This window comes from Oryzias melastigma, linkage group LG4 (genome assembly GCF_002922805.2).
Source record: "Oryzias melastigma strain HK-1 linkage group LG4, ASM292280v2, whole genome shotgun sequence".
NCBI lineage: Eukaryota > Metazoa > Chordata > Actinopteri > Beloniformes > Adrianichthyidae > Oryzias > Oryzias melastigma.
In genome coordinates, this window is record NC_050515.1 from 1,680,685 (window position 1) to 1,696,100 (window position 15,416).

Below are 15,416 nucleotides of genomic sequence, written 5' to 3' on the forward strand. Positions count from 1 at the left end.
GCAATCCATAAAATAGATTATCAATACAAATATTAGAAAAAATAGTAATCATATTTCATCAAAATGTTGGTCCCTGGACGCCCGTTTAAAACTATGGTTAAAAAAATGGAAATAAGAAGTGTGGTTTGTGAATATTTTAAAGAGTTTTTAAAATTTTTGTTGCTGGTTGTCCTTTGGCGTGTATGAATGACGCCTTCTTAAATAAAACAAATTAAATTACATAAAATTGAAATAAAATTAAATTAAGATAATTAAAACAAATAAATTAAATTAAATTAAATTAAATTAAATTAAATTAAATTAAATTAAATTAAAGTAAAGTAAAGTAAAGTAAAGTAAAGTAAAGTAAAGTAAAATGAAATAAAAATTAGTCCGCAAAATCAATCTAAATATGACAAATGTCAAAACTAATTCCTAGCTAAGCTAAAAAGATGAGTTTTCCTTACAAACCTCCACCGTGGATGATGTCCTCACATCCTTATGCAGGCTGATCCACAGTCGAGGCCCTTAGTGTTGAAATGTAACCTCACCATGGGTTTCTGTTCAGACCTTTGGGACCACCAGCAGACCTGCACCTGGGGACCTGCAGCGGACTTACCATTAGGGATAGGCAGGCAATTGCCTAGTTTCCCCAACTCTCTGGGGCCCAGAGCAAAACACTTAATAATAGTGTCTAAATTTATTTTTAAAATACCCCAATGAACTGAAACTGACGATGTGAAAGTGTATTGTCCTCCCCCGTTCCTCTGCAGGAATGGAATATTCCATTAAAACGCAAGTTAGAGGGCAGAGAATTCAGTTTTGAACGTTTTTAATTCTGACTTTGCTTGTAAAAATCCTTTTAGGATCGGTTCAGCATCTTTTAGTTCTTTATTGAAAAACATTTCAATCAATCAGGTGTGGTCAGGGGAGCCAGGTGAAGCAGTGCCTATCCTGCTGTCATGAGATGCATAGCCTACTATTAATAATATAAATATGTGTCCACTCATCTCAAAATTGCTGTATTTTGTGTATTTCCTGTTCAATTTCAGGTCTGCCTTGTAGCAATTTTTAAATGATTTCAGTGGTAGAAAATGTTGCCCCAAATGGGTTTGTCTGCAGTTTCTGTGTTCGCCCGCATTGTTTTAAGTGATTTACTCTCAAACACAGACATGCACACACACACACATCATTCTCACCCTGTAACATCTTCCTACACACCTACAGAATAAAAAGAGGAAACAGGTGTATAACCACTGCATAAAACAAACACTCAATTCCTAGTTTCCCCACGAGTTCAACAAAAATGTTTCCTCTTGCATCAGCCGAGGTCTCTGACACAACGGGTAAGTTAACATGTACTTATATACTCATTTGTTTATTTAAAATAATTACTACTTTTCATCATGTGACGGGGAATCCCCTTCCAGGACTGTAACCATTTATTTATTTCTATTTGTTTTCAGATCTCCTTCTAAATTCATCATTAAATTTTTCCTACGGCAACGACTATGAAGATGAAATCTGTGAAAAAGACGATGTGGTCAAGTTTGGATCACTTGTCACTCCTGTTTTCTTCTCTGTTGTGATCGCACTGAGTGTCACAGGAAACATCCTTGTCCTGGTGATCCTGGCGTTGTATGAAAGCCTTAAATCATTAACCAACATCTTCATCCTCAACTTGGCGATCTCTGACCTGGTTTTCACCGTGGGTCTTCCCTTCTGGGTCTACTACCACGTCAGGGGGTGGCTGCTCCCAGAGATTCTCTGCAAGATTGTGAATTTTGTTTTTTATACTGGATTTTACAGCAGCATCCTGTGCCTGACCTCCATGACCATTTACAGGTACATGGTCGTGGTGTGTCCGCTCACTGACCGATGCCGACCAAAACTCAGCACTGGGATTTTCCTCTCTTTTCTCATGTGGACCATCAGCATAGCAGGAGCCATGCCCTCCCTGCTCCAGACCTCCATCACTGAAATCCACCTCACAGATGGACACTCTGCGGGCTGTGAATACAGCTCTGAATGGTGGAAGAACGCGTCCACCTACCAGCAAAACCTCTTCTTCGTGTTCGCCTTCGCAGTGATGGCCTTCTGCTACATTCAGATCCTACAGAAAATCAGAAGGACCAGATCTCGCACGAAGAGCCGAGCGGTCAGGTTGGTCTTCTGCATCGTGACGGTGTTCTTCGTGGGCTGGGTGCCCTACAACGTGGTCATCTTTTTGAGGGTTTTGGTTCCTACACTGCCCAAAATATCAGAAGATTGTGACCAAAGCAAAGAGCTGGACTACGCTTTCTACGTGTGCCGGCTCGTCGCCTTCTCTCACTGCTGCCTCAACCCCGTCTTGTATGTGTTTGTTGGGGTCAAATTTCGGAGCCATTTAAAGTCGATACTGCAGAAAGGCTTCAAGAGGGAAAGTCCGGTCGAAGAACAACAAGTTAAAACCCAAAACTTCATCTCACAAGGCTCCATGTACTGAACGGGAACTCCTTCTGTCGTCTCTTCCTGACTTCTCTGACAGTAAACTCTGTATTCTCGTGTGAACAGAAACTACTTCTTATCAAATCCTTTTTTAACAAACTGTTTTTGATATTAATGGAAGAAACTTTCTGTATTTATTGTATTTATAACAGTTTTGTAAATGTATTGGTATGAAACATTTTAAAAAAACATTTAAATTTGCATTTAAATCAAAACAATCTGTTGAAATTAAAGTGTATAAAGATAAATTATATTAACTCTAGTTTCCGCTCTAAGAAATGAAAACATAATTTAGTGATTTAAAGACTGAACTTTGCTAAAGCATTTATTGTAAATTACATCTGAACTGACTTTGTACATAAAAATGTCTACATTCAAATGACCTGAATCTTATGATGAGGTTATTCATAGTTTCCTGTTATATAAAAACAGGAAATGAACTGATTACGAGACACAGGCAACAGAAAATCTTTTATGAACACTTTATTTTTGATTTTTCTGATAAAACTCCATGATAATTAAAGTATTTTATCTATTATGAAGCTGAGATGAAATCAGATTTAAAATGATAGTTGCTAGAGCTGGCGAAACAACCAAAAAAAGTAAAATCTCTGATATTTTTTTAAATTCCAAATTCGATTTTCAATTTTGTTCTATTTTTTTCCCTGCTTTTACTTTCTTAAAGAAATTCAAATGACAGGATATTTTTAAGAAAAACACATTTTCTTTTGAAATTGGCTTGAAAACAAAGTGTAACAAAATAAAAAAAAATGTGAAAATGTTTGTAGAACAGAGCAGAAGGCGTTTTGTGAGTAACCACTAGTTGAGGTCTGATAAAGAGGAACACTGCACGCGCTCAGCAGACACATTCTGGTAGCAACAGCTCTGAAATGGATTTTGCTGGGTGTGGTTTCATGTTCTAAGTTTTAAGTCTCAACACCAATGACCAAAATTACATTTTTGACCCATCAGTCAAGTTTGACCAGTAGATTAAAAAAAAAAATCTACCGGCCAGATTATAACATTATTTTACAAAGAAAAACCATCTGTGTTTTTTTTTTTTTTTTTTTTTTTTAAATAAATGATTTCATGTTAAATTCAGAGAGGAAGTCCCAATTAAAATGTAAGATAAAAACTTTCTTTTTTTTAAGGAACTACTGTATTGATTTCTAATCAGTCTTTGCTCTCTTCTTTTGGCGTTAATAAAGTGTTTTAGTTTCTATCACCAATGAGTTGTTTCTGTTTTCATGCTGAAACCCCCCCCCCATGAGAAGAGGGGTTTCTGTCAGTCAGCTGTATTCTAACCCAGATGAAGAAAATGACTTTTTTTAGAAAATAAAATTACATAAAAGTAATTTATTTATGGTATGAAAACATTTTTGGCATCATCTTAACTCTAAATTCGAACCAAATAACAATGTCTACTTTCAAATGACCTTTTTCTTTTATTGAAGTTATTCATTGAGCTTCCTGTTATGTAAAAACAGGAAACCCTAAACAGAAATGAACTCATTAGGAGACATAGGCAACGGAAAACCTTTTTTAAACACATTCATTCTTATTTCTCTGATAAAACTGGATTAGCCTGATATAAATTACGGAGATGAGATAAAATTGAAGCTTAAAATATAGTTGCAATAATTCAATAATGCTATTAATAGATGATAAAAACACCCCCAAAATGTGAATTATTTTAGAGCAGGAAGCTCATCCCCCGCCCAGTATATTTTCTACATTCTTTTCAAACTGTATTTTTTTGTCTGCTTCTGATTCATAATGGTTAGAATAAAGAAATATTTAGAAATTAAGTTTTAAGTTTCATTTTCTTGATAAATATCCTCCATCACCAATAAAATCTCTTAGACCCAATCCCCACTAAAATCTTTGAAGAAATCTTCCCCCTAACTACTTAATCCATATTAACCATAATAAATACCTCTCTAGAAACTGGTTATGTGCCTCCGACTTTTAAATATGTGGTTGTTAAACCTCTTTTGAAAAAGCTCAGCCTGGATCCTGACATTGTGGCCAAATGGTAAATGGTGTATTCTTGTATAGTGCTTTCTACCTTCCTTTGAGACACATGTGTATCGCCTGTGCTCCTGTTCTTGGTCGTGGACCGCGCCTCAGGCTCGTTATGGCTGTGGACCGCGCCTCTGGCTCGCCCTGGCTGTGGACCTCGTCCTGGCCGTGGACCGCGCCTCTGGCTCGCCCTGGCTCGCCCTGGCCGTGGACCTCGTCCTGGCCGTGGACCACGCCTCTGGATCGTCCTGGCCGTTGACCTCGCCTCTGGCTCGTCCTGGCCGTAGACCTCGCCTCTGGCTCGTCCTGGCCGTTGACCGCGCCTCTGGCTCGTCCTGGCCGTTGACCTCGCCTCTGGCTCGTCCTGGCCGTAGACCTCGCCTCTGGCTCGTCCTGGCCGTGGACCGTTCCTCTGGCTCGTCCTGGCCGTTGACCTCGCCTCTGGCTCGCCCTGGCCGTAGACCTCGCCTCTGGCTCGTCCTGGCCGTGGACCGTTCCTCTGGCTCGTCCTGGCTGTTGATTGCGCCTCTGGCTCATCCTGGCCGTGGACCGCACTTCTGGCTCATCCTGGCCGTGGACCACGCCTCTGGCCCGTCTTGGCCGTGGACCGCACCTCAGGCTCGTCTTGGCCGTGGACCGCGCCTCTGGCTCGTCCTAGCTGTGGGTCGCGCCTCTGGCTCATCCTGGCCGTGGACTGCGCCCTCACCTGTCCCCCAGTCCTATCTGAATGAACTCTATTCAAATATGTAGTCGTAGAGTTAGATGATCTAATTCCTCTGAAATAGTTCTGGTAAATCTCCTGTCCATCCTGGTAGAGGATCTCTCCTTCATGTGGACATCCCTGAGGTTTTTTCTCTTATTCCTGAATCAGATTTTTTAAGTTTTTCCGTACCAGAAAGGAGGTTTTAAGGACAGGGATAACCAGTTTAGTTTAGTCTGTTTATTTTTTAGCTTATATTTTATGACTGACCTTCTGCATCTGTAAAGTTACTGACGTGAAGCCCAATGGGGCAATTCTTTTGTGATATTGGGCTACATAATTAAAATTGAATTAAAATGCCATCAAAAACATAATTTTAGTCAGAGCGGGTCTTTTAGTAGAATCTAGTATTTGATTCTAAAAACATGTTATTCCAAGCACATTCATGAAGTACTAATAAAAATAAAAAAGTGCAGGACTTTCCAGAGCAAATGTTTTAATTTTATGTCACCATTTCATTTTTTAAAAGGTTTGAGATAAATGGATTCTCAGGTTTTATGTAGAGAAGATTCCTGATTAACTGTCAGGTTTTGAAAAAGAAAAAATATATATATATATTTTTTCAAAACCTGACAGTATATATATAAATATATATATTTAAATATATGTTTTTTAATTTCAAAAATATATATTTATATGTGTGTGTCTTTATATGTGTGTAAATAAAAAGAGGTGTGAAACGATCACATAAATAGCCAACGAGGTCACTGGTGGAGTTTATGATGACATCGTGCGTGTTTTTATGCATGAAGATGTCAGTCTTCAAGCTTCACTTGCTGAATAATGGAGTGTGAGAGCAAAAGCACTTTAACAGCACACACGGTGCATGATTTATCAGCTGTTGGGACGAGTTATCCTGAACTGACAGTCAGTGTCATTGAAGTTTTCACCTCCTGGGAATGAAATCTGAATGAATGAACATGTGAATCGATAATCCAAACTGTGTTTACCTTAATAATAAAATCTTGATGAGGCTCAGACAATCTCAGCCTCCATCTTTAAAGTCAATTCTTCCTGTTTCTGGGGTGGAAACGTCTTTGGACTTTGTTCCATTGAGTCAGTTTCAGTCATAAAACCCTGAGGGCTGTTTCACACTCAGAAACAAAAGCTATCAACTTTGAGAGCTGTTTTCTCCTCACCTGTTATAACTTAAAGGACAACAAGCGTTCTGAAGTTCTTCTTAAGACAAACAGGAACTTCAGGGTTTGTCATCTTATTCTGATTAGTGGGAGGGATTAACTTCGAGCTTCATCAGTCAAGTGTTTCAGCTCCGTCAGGATCAGACTGTAAGAAAGAACGGGTTGTTTGTCAGGTATTCATGCAAGAGGAGAGGACCTCGTCTCACTGAAAGGGTTTTAGTGAGACGCCTGATTGGTCCAGGATATGGGGAGGCGCATCCTAAATTTAAAGGTAGGACAAAACTTTCATTACACTCATCTCAACAAGCAAGGCCAAATGGGCAACATGTGGTTTAAAAGTGGATAGAAAACATGGCCCCAAATCAGTTTCTGTGGTGGCTCCACCTGTCTTTGTCCACATTAAATGGACTCACGGGGTGTCTCACTACAACGGAGCTTGCCAGCTCGCTAAAGAGGAACTCGCTATCTCGCTACAAAAGAGCTCGCTAACTCGATACAGAGGAACATACTAACTCACCACAGATGAGCTCGCTAGTTTGATACTGCAGAGTTTGCTACAGCGGAGATTGCTAGCTCGATACAGAGGAGCTTGCTAGTTCAATACAGCATAACTCGCTAGCATGATACAGATGAGCTTGCTAGTTTGCTACAGCGGAGATCGCTAGCTCGATACAGCAGAGCTCTCTAGCTCACTAAAGAGGGGCCCGCTAATTCACTAAAGAGAATCGCCAAAAAGGAGCTCACTAACTCGCTACAGATGAACTTGCTAGCTCGCAACAGGGGAGCTTGCTAGCTCGATACTGCGGAGCACGCTAGCTTGCTACAGTGGAACTTACTAGCTTAATACAGAGGAGCTCACTAGCTCGAGACAGTGGAACTCTCTAGCTCACTAAAGAGGAGCCAGCTAACTCGCTACAGAGGAGTTTGCTAACTGACTACAAAGGAGCTCGCTAACTCGCTACAGAGGAGTTCGCTAACTGACTACAAAGTAGCTCGCTAACTCACTACAAAGGAGCTCGCTAACTCAATACAGAGGAGCTCGTTAATTTGCTACAGCGGAGAATGCTAACTCACCACAGATAAGCTCGTAACCTTGCTCCAGAGGAGCTTGCTAGTTCGATTCAGCGTAGTTTGCTAGCTTGATACAGTTAAGCTTGCTAGCTTGATACAGCTATTTGCTAAAGAGGAGCCCACTAGCTTGATACAGCGAAACTTGCTAGCTCTCTAAAGATGAGCTTGCTAGCTCGCTACAGAGGAGCTTGCTAGCTTGTTACAGTGGAACTTGCTAGCCTAATACAGAAGAGCTCACTAGCTCGATACAGCAAAACTTGATAAAGAGGAGCTCGCTAGCATGCTACGCTCGCTAGAGGAGCTCGCTAGCATGCTTCAGTAGAGCTGCAAGTTCGATACAAATGAGCTTGCTAGCTTGGAACAGTGGAGTTCACTATCATGCCACAGAGGAGTTTGCTAGCATGCTACAGGAGAGCTGCTTGCTCAGTACAATGGGGCTCGTTAGCTTGCTGCAGTGAAGCTGACAAGCTCGCTTTAGAGGAAATCACTAGCATGTTAAAAAGGAACTTGCTAGCATCCTACAGTGTAGCTTGCTAACTTGATACAATGGAGATTGCAAACTCGATACAGCAGAGCTCCCTAGCACACCACACTGTCCACCAGACGGCTGGCTAGCGTAGCGAGCTAACCCACTGAGTCCGAGCTTAAGCCACTGTTGGCTAACACAGGTGGGGCCACCACAGAAACTGCTGAAAAACCCATTCGGGGTCCACAATTTCTGCCTCTTTTAAACCACATCGGGCCCACCTGGCCTTGCTGGCTGGGTGCAATGCCGTTAAAAGAAACAAAAAAATGTCTTGAGATAAAAGTTAAGACTGAATCAAACAATGTTATCAAACTTGATAACTGCTTTTTCCAGATGTGGGTGCAGGTCTTGATTGGTTTTAGCATCGTCTCAAAAGCACACGGGTTCTCAGGGGGCAGATTCCCTCAGTCCTGTGGATCCCTCTTACCTCAACATGAGAAGGATTCAGCTCCAATTTCTCCTGAAACGACCGACCCTCCCTTCTCTGTCACGTTTGAGAGCAGCTGGCGCCCCGGTGACCCGGTTACAGGTACAGCTTTGGATAGAGGCTGCGCTCATCACTGCATTTCCTCTAAATCTCCGTCTCACTTTGCAGTGGTTCTGAGCAGTAATGAATCCACGTTTAGAGGGTTCATGCTGGACGCACAGATCAGTTCTAAACCCGGAACCTCACCGGCTGGTCAGTTTGTAATTCTCGACTCTGAAAGGACTCAACTTTTGGATTGTTATGATTTAAAGGTAAGAAAGTCCTCCGCCCCCGTGAGATCCAGCAGGAAGGTCAGATGAATCCGTTTTGTTTCCACGTTGCAGGCATCTGCGGTCAGCCAAACCAACAACCAGAGAAAAACTCAGGTGAAGGTTAACTGGACCGCCGAGGGAGAGGAGAGAGACGTCGTCTTCAGGTAGCAGGACATGTTCAGAACAAAAAGAGGAAACGTGTGTCAGACTCTCACGGTGTGTCACAGGGCCACATTTCTGGAAGCATTCAGTCGTTTTTGGAACCCCATAAGCGTCCCTTTACCAAAACTCACCACGACCATCAAGCCAAGCAGCCCGGAGCCGACCACTACGACAGACGTGACACAAACCACTAAGGCCAAGGAAGACATTGACAATGGACACCTCAAGGTAAACTCCATCCCCTCATTTGTTCTTATTCTTTCTTTACTGATATATTACATTTTCCTGTCTTTGCCCCAGAAAGTTCCCATCTTACTGATGTTCTTGGAGAGCATTGTGGAGGAAATAAAAATGGTATTTAAGATACTCATGTTCCTAACTATCTACAGTGTCACGTTATGCAAGCGGTCCAGTTTTCCGGTCAATGATGGTTCATTGTTCTCCTTCTGTGTTTTGGCAGGAAATTTTCAATATTCAGACATTTTTATTTGACCAAAAACCCTTTAACTTTGGTTTGATTAAGGTAAGTGAAGAAAAAATGACAATACACTCCAAAATGAGGTAGCATAAAAATAGGGAAAAAAATCATAGAAAACAATTCCAAAGACGTCAAACGCCGGTCTAAAACTCAACAACATCCTTAAAATTAAAACAGGGAAATTTGGGCTTAAACAGAGCTGGGTTGATCAAATTGATTAATTGATTTGAAGCGATTTAAGCTTAACAGATCAATTCATAAAACTATAGATCGATTTAGCACATTAAGCTAAAGTCTGCTAGCTTGAAGCTAACAAATATTGGGATGGGATGGCTAATGCTAACGCTCGGTCGACCTAAACTTACTAGATTAACATCTTTATAAAGTTACAGACGTGAACTATTTTTTAGGAAGGAATATATATATATATATATATATATATATATATATATATATATATTATTGCTATTAATGACCCGATGTTATCTAGCGCTCATTTCTAACTTGTATAATTTTGACAAAATATATTTTTATGGAGAGTAAAATATTGAAAGTTATTTAAGGTTTAAGTTGATTCATTCTGGAATAATATTCCTGCATTTTTATTATTTATAATTATGTTAAAAAGTTACAGTATTAAAGTTTTAAAAATCGACATCATATTAGCTTTTTGGACTATTTAAGATTTTTTTGGCTGTTTTGGGGTTTAGCTAATATTTCAGCTACATGCTAGCTGTTCTGGCTAATTTAGTTTTTTTTTTTTTTTTTAGGGTAATTTAGCATTTAGCTAATGTTTTATCTGGCTATCAGCTTCAATTTTTTCAGCTTTCAGCTTCAGTCATTTTAGCTATCAACACTAGCATCTTTAGCGGCCAAATTCAGCTTAGAGCATTCACACTATTATTATTACAGGTAATTCTAAATATCTAGTGCTTAATTATGTTAAACAGTTTAGTTTTTAAAGATTTTAGAGTGTTCAATAAATGTTATCCCTCGACCTAAGGTGGGTTATGGATTTTGGCTCCTTGTTTGATTGACTTTGACACTCCTGGTCTACAGTATGTGAACTGTATGAGATTAATATAAATATATTCAAACCATCAAGTAGATTATTCGTGTATTTCTAACAGATGTGTATAATTGTGTAAACTCAAAATTGAATTGAATTGAAAGAATAAAAAAAATAGGAATTGAATCGTTCCTGGAAATCGTCATGGATACCCAGCTCTAGTCTTAAATCCAGTTTTTCTACCTTAGAGTTTGGAGCAAAATGATTTTGACTCATTTGTATAATTTCCTTATCTCTAGATCCTTGTTTCTGTATCATCGGCTATCGTGTTTTAGATATAACCTGTGATTTGATTCAGATTGACGTGGATTAAAATGTGCATTTCTATTGCAGATGTCATTATTAATGAGCAGCCTGCTGGTGTTTGGAGCTGACGTGTCCTCTCTAGTTTTGTTCCGAGTGTTTTCCTTCGAGGTGAGTGAAAGTTCTCAGATCTGCTCAAAGGTCGCGTTTAGGTCGAGGATGAACGTGTTTGCAGGTCGCTCCGGTCGCTCTGGTCAGCGTGTTGATAGTCGTCGCTTCAGGGGAGCTGCTCGCCGCTTTCATGCCGATAGGACCCAGTCATGAGCTGTGAGTTCTGCTCCACGCCGGGAATCCCCTCACAGATCTGAGCTTTGACTGCGTTTCTGCTCGATTACAGGAAGAAGATCTGGGAACTGGTTTTACGGGGGTGTTTCGCTGTCCACCAGATTCTCACAAGTAAGAAGTCTCTTCTGAATCCTTTTAGCATAAAATAATGAGAGCAAAGCGAACATCGGCTTTTATAGAGCAAAAAAGCAGAACGGAAACGCTCATCTTTGGTGCTGACGGCCCAAAAAATGGATTTTTGAGAATGTTTTAGTTTGATGTATCCTCTCAAATCGTTCCTCCTGCAAAACAAAGAAAAACCTTCATTATTTACAGCTTCTTAAATTCACAGCAAACATTTCAAACCACGAAAAGCCAAAGTTTGCAAAAGGATGGATAAATCAATTAATGAATCAATTAACTTTATTTGTAAAAAGCGATTCTCACACTTTGCAAAATTTGAAGAGCTTTACATTTAAAAACAAAAAACCATAAACAATGAACCCCCCCATTAAAACATACAACCTATGACTCCAAACACAATAAATAACTTTAAAACCTATTAAAGAAACGTAAGGCTTAGCTCTTCTGTGAGGAAGCAGCAAAAAGTGAAAAAACAAGCAAAAAAGTTTCTCATCCTGAGAAGAAAAGAAAGCACAAAAGTGTGTTTTTGTTTGTGTTTACTGTCCATTGAAAGCTAAAATTAAAACTATTTTTTTAAATGTATTTTCTGTTCATTACAGTTGCAAGAGAAAGTCTGTGAACCCTTTGGGAGTCCCTTCATTTCGATACAAAATGTTTTTTTCTTAATCTAAATCACAATAATTCAGAAAAACATCACAACATTTAAATCCCACCAAAATATATTTTCCTGTTTTTCCAGTTTTTGCATTAAACCAAATCATTCCAAACGCTTCACATATTCTTTGGATTCTTGTTTTCAAAGCTAGATTTCTGTGTTTATTTACCAAAAATATTTTTTGATGAGAACCAACACCAAAAATTAAAGGTGAAATTTAACACATTTGTGTTTAATATTAGAGAATTAACTTTTTTATAGTCATTTAATATTAACATGAAATAATTTAACCTTAATTTCTCTCTTTTTAAAATAACTTAGTTTAATTATCCGTATATTCTATTTTAAGATGGCTTCATAATAATTTAACTTCTGGGACATTTTTGGTGGAGATCTTTATCTTGATGACTGAGGAACAATCTGGTTTGATTCTTCTCGTCTTTCAGCCGTTGTCCTCTTCCTCGGAGTCCTCGGCAGCACGGATGCTTCCGGCCGGAAGCGAGGCCGATCCTGGAGCCTGAACGTCATGATCACGTTCACAGTTTGGATCTTACTGACTCAGATTTGGAATTTAGTGCTGGGGATTCACAAACGAGCGATTCTGGAGGGAAGCCGATCAGGTTAGAGCAGGAATTTCGTCTAAATGCATCACAGGATCTTCACCTGCAGGAGGATAATGTCATTTATGTTTTTGTTCTGCAGATGAGTCAAAACATTCCAGGCGGAGCGGAACGGTGAGACTTTTTCTGGAATATTATATGGAAAACTTAAATAAAAACAAATACGTTTGTTGTTTTCTTGTTAGTGACACACCCTCAGATTGATGATGTGTGTGTTCACAGAGGAGTCTCAGAGCTCCAGCGGTGATCTTGATCATCACCTCGGTGACCTTCGCGGTGGGAGCTGTGGCGTTCGCCGTCGCCTTGATCGTCGGGCTGTTTGAGGGAAATTCATCTGTTTGAAGACGTCTGTGACACGACACAAACGTGGAGATGTTCTACAGTCTGTAGTGGAAGAACTTCCGTCCTGAAACTGGAAGAACTCGCCGTGTGACCTCAGAACTGAAGAGCGTCTCTGAGCAGATCTGCTTTTTACACATCATGAAAAGAACAAGGAACTGAATCTTGCTTACAGTAAAAATAGGATATTGTTCGTCAGCTGACGTCTTTTTAAGGAAACTCAAACAGCCGCTGATTAACTTGTTATCAGTGAGTCCACAGAGTGAATCATTGACGGGGTTAGACTCACCTCCTGAACACGCCGTCTTACTCCAGAGGTCACCAGTCATCCGCCTCCACGAACAAACAAGTCAAAGGAAAAACCTTTTAGTGTCTACAGATACACAGATGTTACAATTAAATAAATAAAAACAGAGTTCAGCACTTAGCAAATATTGCACTATCACGACAATGATGCACAATCATTGTCATTCTACATGTTTTCTATCAATAAGATAATCAGAAAATGTTGTGTCAGCAGTAAAAATATTTAAACACAAATTAAAGATCTGTTACCAAATCCTAATGTAAAGTGTGTAATTTTGGTCACAACTTCCTTAACAAAAACTACCATCATCTTCACATGGAAACAAATATGTGTCAACAACAACAGATGATCCTAACTGTCTCCAGAAAGTCAACAAGTCTCTGTGGAGCCACACATAGTTCGGATGTCAGAGGTCTGTTTTGATGGACGCGGCGCCCTGATACCAAAGGTCGCATCACAAACAGTCTGCTGTCGGGCGGTCCTTCACTCGCTGGGATTCCTGCTCTGATCTAATCGCTTTGATCTCCAGATGTTTTGGGGAAAACTGTTTAGATTATTTCATGAAGATTTCCACTAACCAGTTTCACTTTCACATTTTCTGCACCAACAAGCGTAAGCTAGTAAGCTAGTAAGCTAGTAAGCTAGCTGAGGTTAAACAAATAAATAGTTCATGACAAACGCAACCTGGAAATACGGTGGTGACAAAGCTCAGAGAAAGTTCAAAAGACACAATATGGCAACAAAAGCCGACAACACAATGACAAAGTCCGAAGCATGGTGACAAAAGCTGAAGCATGACGATAAAAGCCGAAACATGACGACAAAAGCTGAAGCATGATGACAGAAGCCGAAGCAGAACAACAAAAGCTGAAGCATGATGACAAAATCTGAAGCATGATGACAGAAGTCGGAGCAGAACGACAAAAGCTGAAGCATGATGACAAAAGTCAAAACATGATGACAAAAGCTGAAGCATGACAACAAAAGCTGAAACATGACGACAAAAGCCGAAGCATGACGACAAAAGCCAAAACATGATGACAAAAGCCAAAGCATGACGACAACAAAAGCTGACAACATGATGACAAAAGCCGAAGCATGACGACACAAGCTGAAGCATGATGACAGAAGTCGGAGCAGAACGACAAAAGCTGAAGCATGACAACAAAAGCTGAAACATGACGACAAAAGCTGACAACATGATGACAAAAACCGAAGCATGACGACACAAGCTGAAACATGACGACAAAAGCCGAAGCATGACGACAAAGGCCAAAACATGATGACAAAAGCCAAAGCATGACAACAAAAGCTGAAACATGATGACAAAAGCTGAAGCATGACAACAAAAGCTGAAACATGACGACAAAAGCTGAAACATGACGACAAAAGCTGAAACATGACAACAAAAGCTGAAACATTATGACAAAAGCCGAAGCATGACGACAATTTTTCAACATCTTGATAATTCTATATTTTTTGTAATTCAACTTGTTGTAAACTGACCAATCAGATGCCTCGGCAAAAGCAGGCGGAGCCTGCTCCCAGCATCCAAAAAGCTTGATTGACACATTTTGTGTAGCCCACTATCAATTGGTAGAGGTGTGGCCTTCCAATAAGCTCACTCCTGATTGGTGAGAATGGTTTCCATAGAAACACAGACTCAGACCAATCGCTGCTCACTGATGACTTGTGGCGTCTGAATGGCAAAAATTGGTGCCTGAATTAACTTCATTGGGTTGGAGCTGGAAGTGAACCATTTTCGACGTCACACCGGCCCGGGTCTCAGATCAACCTTCCTACACCTCTCACCCCGAAAGATTCAGGAAAAAAGACATACATTGGCTAAATTTTAATGAGTTTAAAGCAGCATAAGTGGACGCGTGATGCGCACTTATGCTTATTCTAAAGTTGACTTTACTCTTACATTGTGATCAATCATTAAACAAAAGTTCTGTTTGAGTCTTCCATGCATAAACAGAGAGCGGCAGTAAAGCTGAATCACCGTGGAGACGCTTCAACTTCAACTTCCTTCTTTCTGAAAGTAAAACCTGAACAGAGCTGCTACGGTTCTGGTCGATGGAAGATCCTCATTCATTCTCAAACTATAGAAAAGGTTTCTGTAAATTTAGGCAAATCAAAAGTGTATCGTCATATCCAGCTGTGTGACACGTGTAAATTGTGATAATTGGTTACCGTAAAGACCCTCTCCGATGACCATGGTGTTTAGACATGTTATTGTAGTCTTTATAAAGAAAATTAAAATTACACATCTGAGGAATTTTTTTTTTAAATTGTGAATCATGAGCAGACAAAAAAAATGCTGATGGAAAAAGATCACATTTTTGATGCA

At 39.9% G+C, this 15,416-nt stretch overlaps 2 protein-coding genes across 3 annotated transcripts; both read left to right on the forward strand.

Annotated features, from left to right (window-relative positions):
• The first annotated feature begins 475 nt into the window (after positions 1-475).
• xcr1a.1 (chemokine (C motif) receptor 1a, duplicate 1) lies at positions 476-3,886 on the forward strand. Its single transcript, XM_024278399.2, has 2 exons — positions 476-1,325; positions 1,446-3,886. The coding sequence occupies exons 1-2, from the start codon at positions 1,286-1,288 to the stop codon at positions 2,462-2,464; spliced, it is 1,059 nt and encodes a 352-aa protein (XP_024134167.1). The 5' UTR covers positions 476-1,285; the 3' UTR covers positions 2,465-3,886.
• Positions 3,887-6,336: 2,450 nt separating this feature from the next.
• LOC112150129 (putative ferric-chelate reductase 1 homolog) lies at positions 6,337-13,321 on the forward strand. 2 transcript variants are annotated; one of them, XM_024278146.2, is made up of 13 exons: positions 6,337-6,658; positions 8,318-8,513; positions 8,580-8,722; positions 8,795-8,886; positions 8,950-9,112; positions 9,185-9,238; positions 9,345-9,407; positions 10,765-10,845; positions 10,910-11,001; positions 11,072-11,130; positions 12,244-12,417; positions 12,500-12,531; positions 12,640-13,321. In XM_024278146.2, the coding sequence occupies exons 1-13, from the start codon at positions 6,632-6,634 to the stop codon at positions 12,757-12,759; spliced, it is 1,296 nt and encodes a 431-aa protein (XP_024133914.1). In that variant the 5' UTR covers positions 6,337-6,631; the 3' UTR covers positions 12,760-13,321. The 2 variants fall into 2 exon arrangements, with proteins under 2 accessions (XP_024133914.1, XP_036067305.1); XM_036211412.1 differs by lacking the exons at positions 9,185-9,238; positions 9,345-9,407.
• Positions 13,322-15,416: the final 2,095 nt, after the last annotated feature.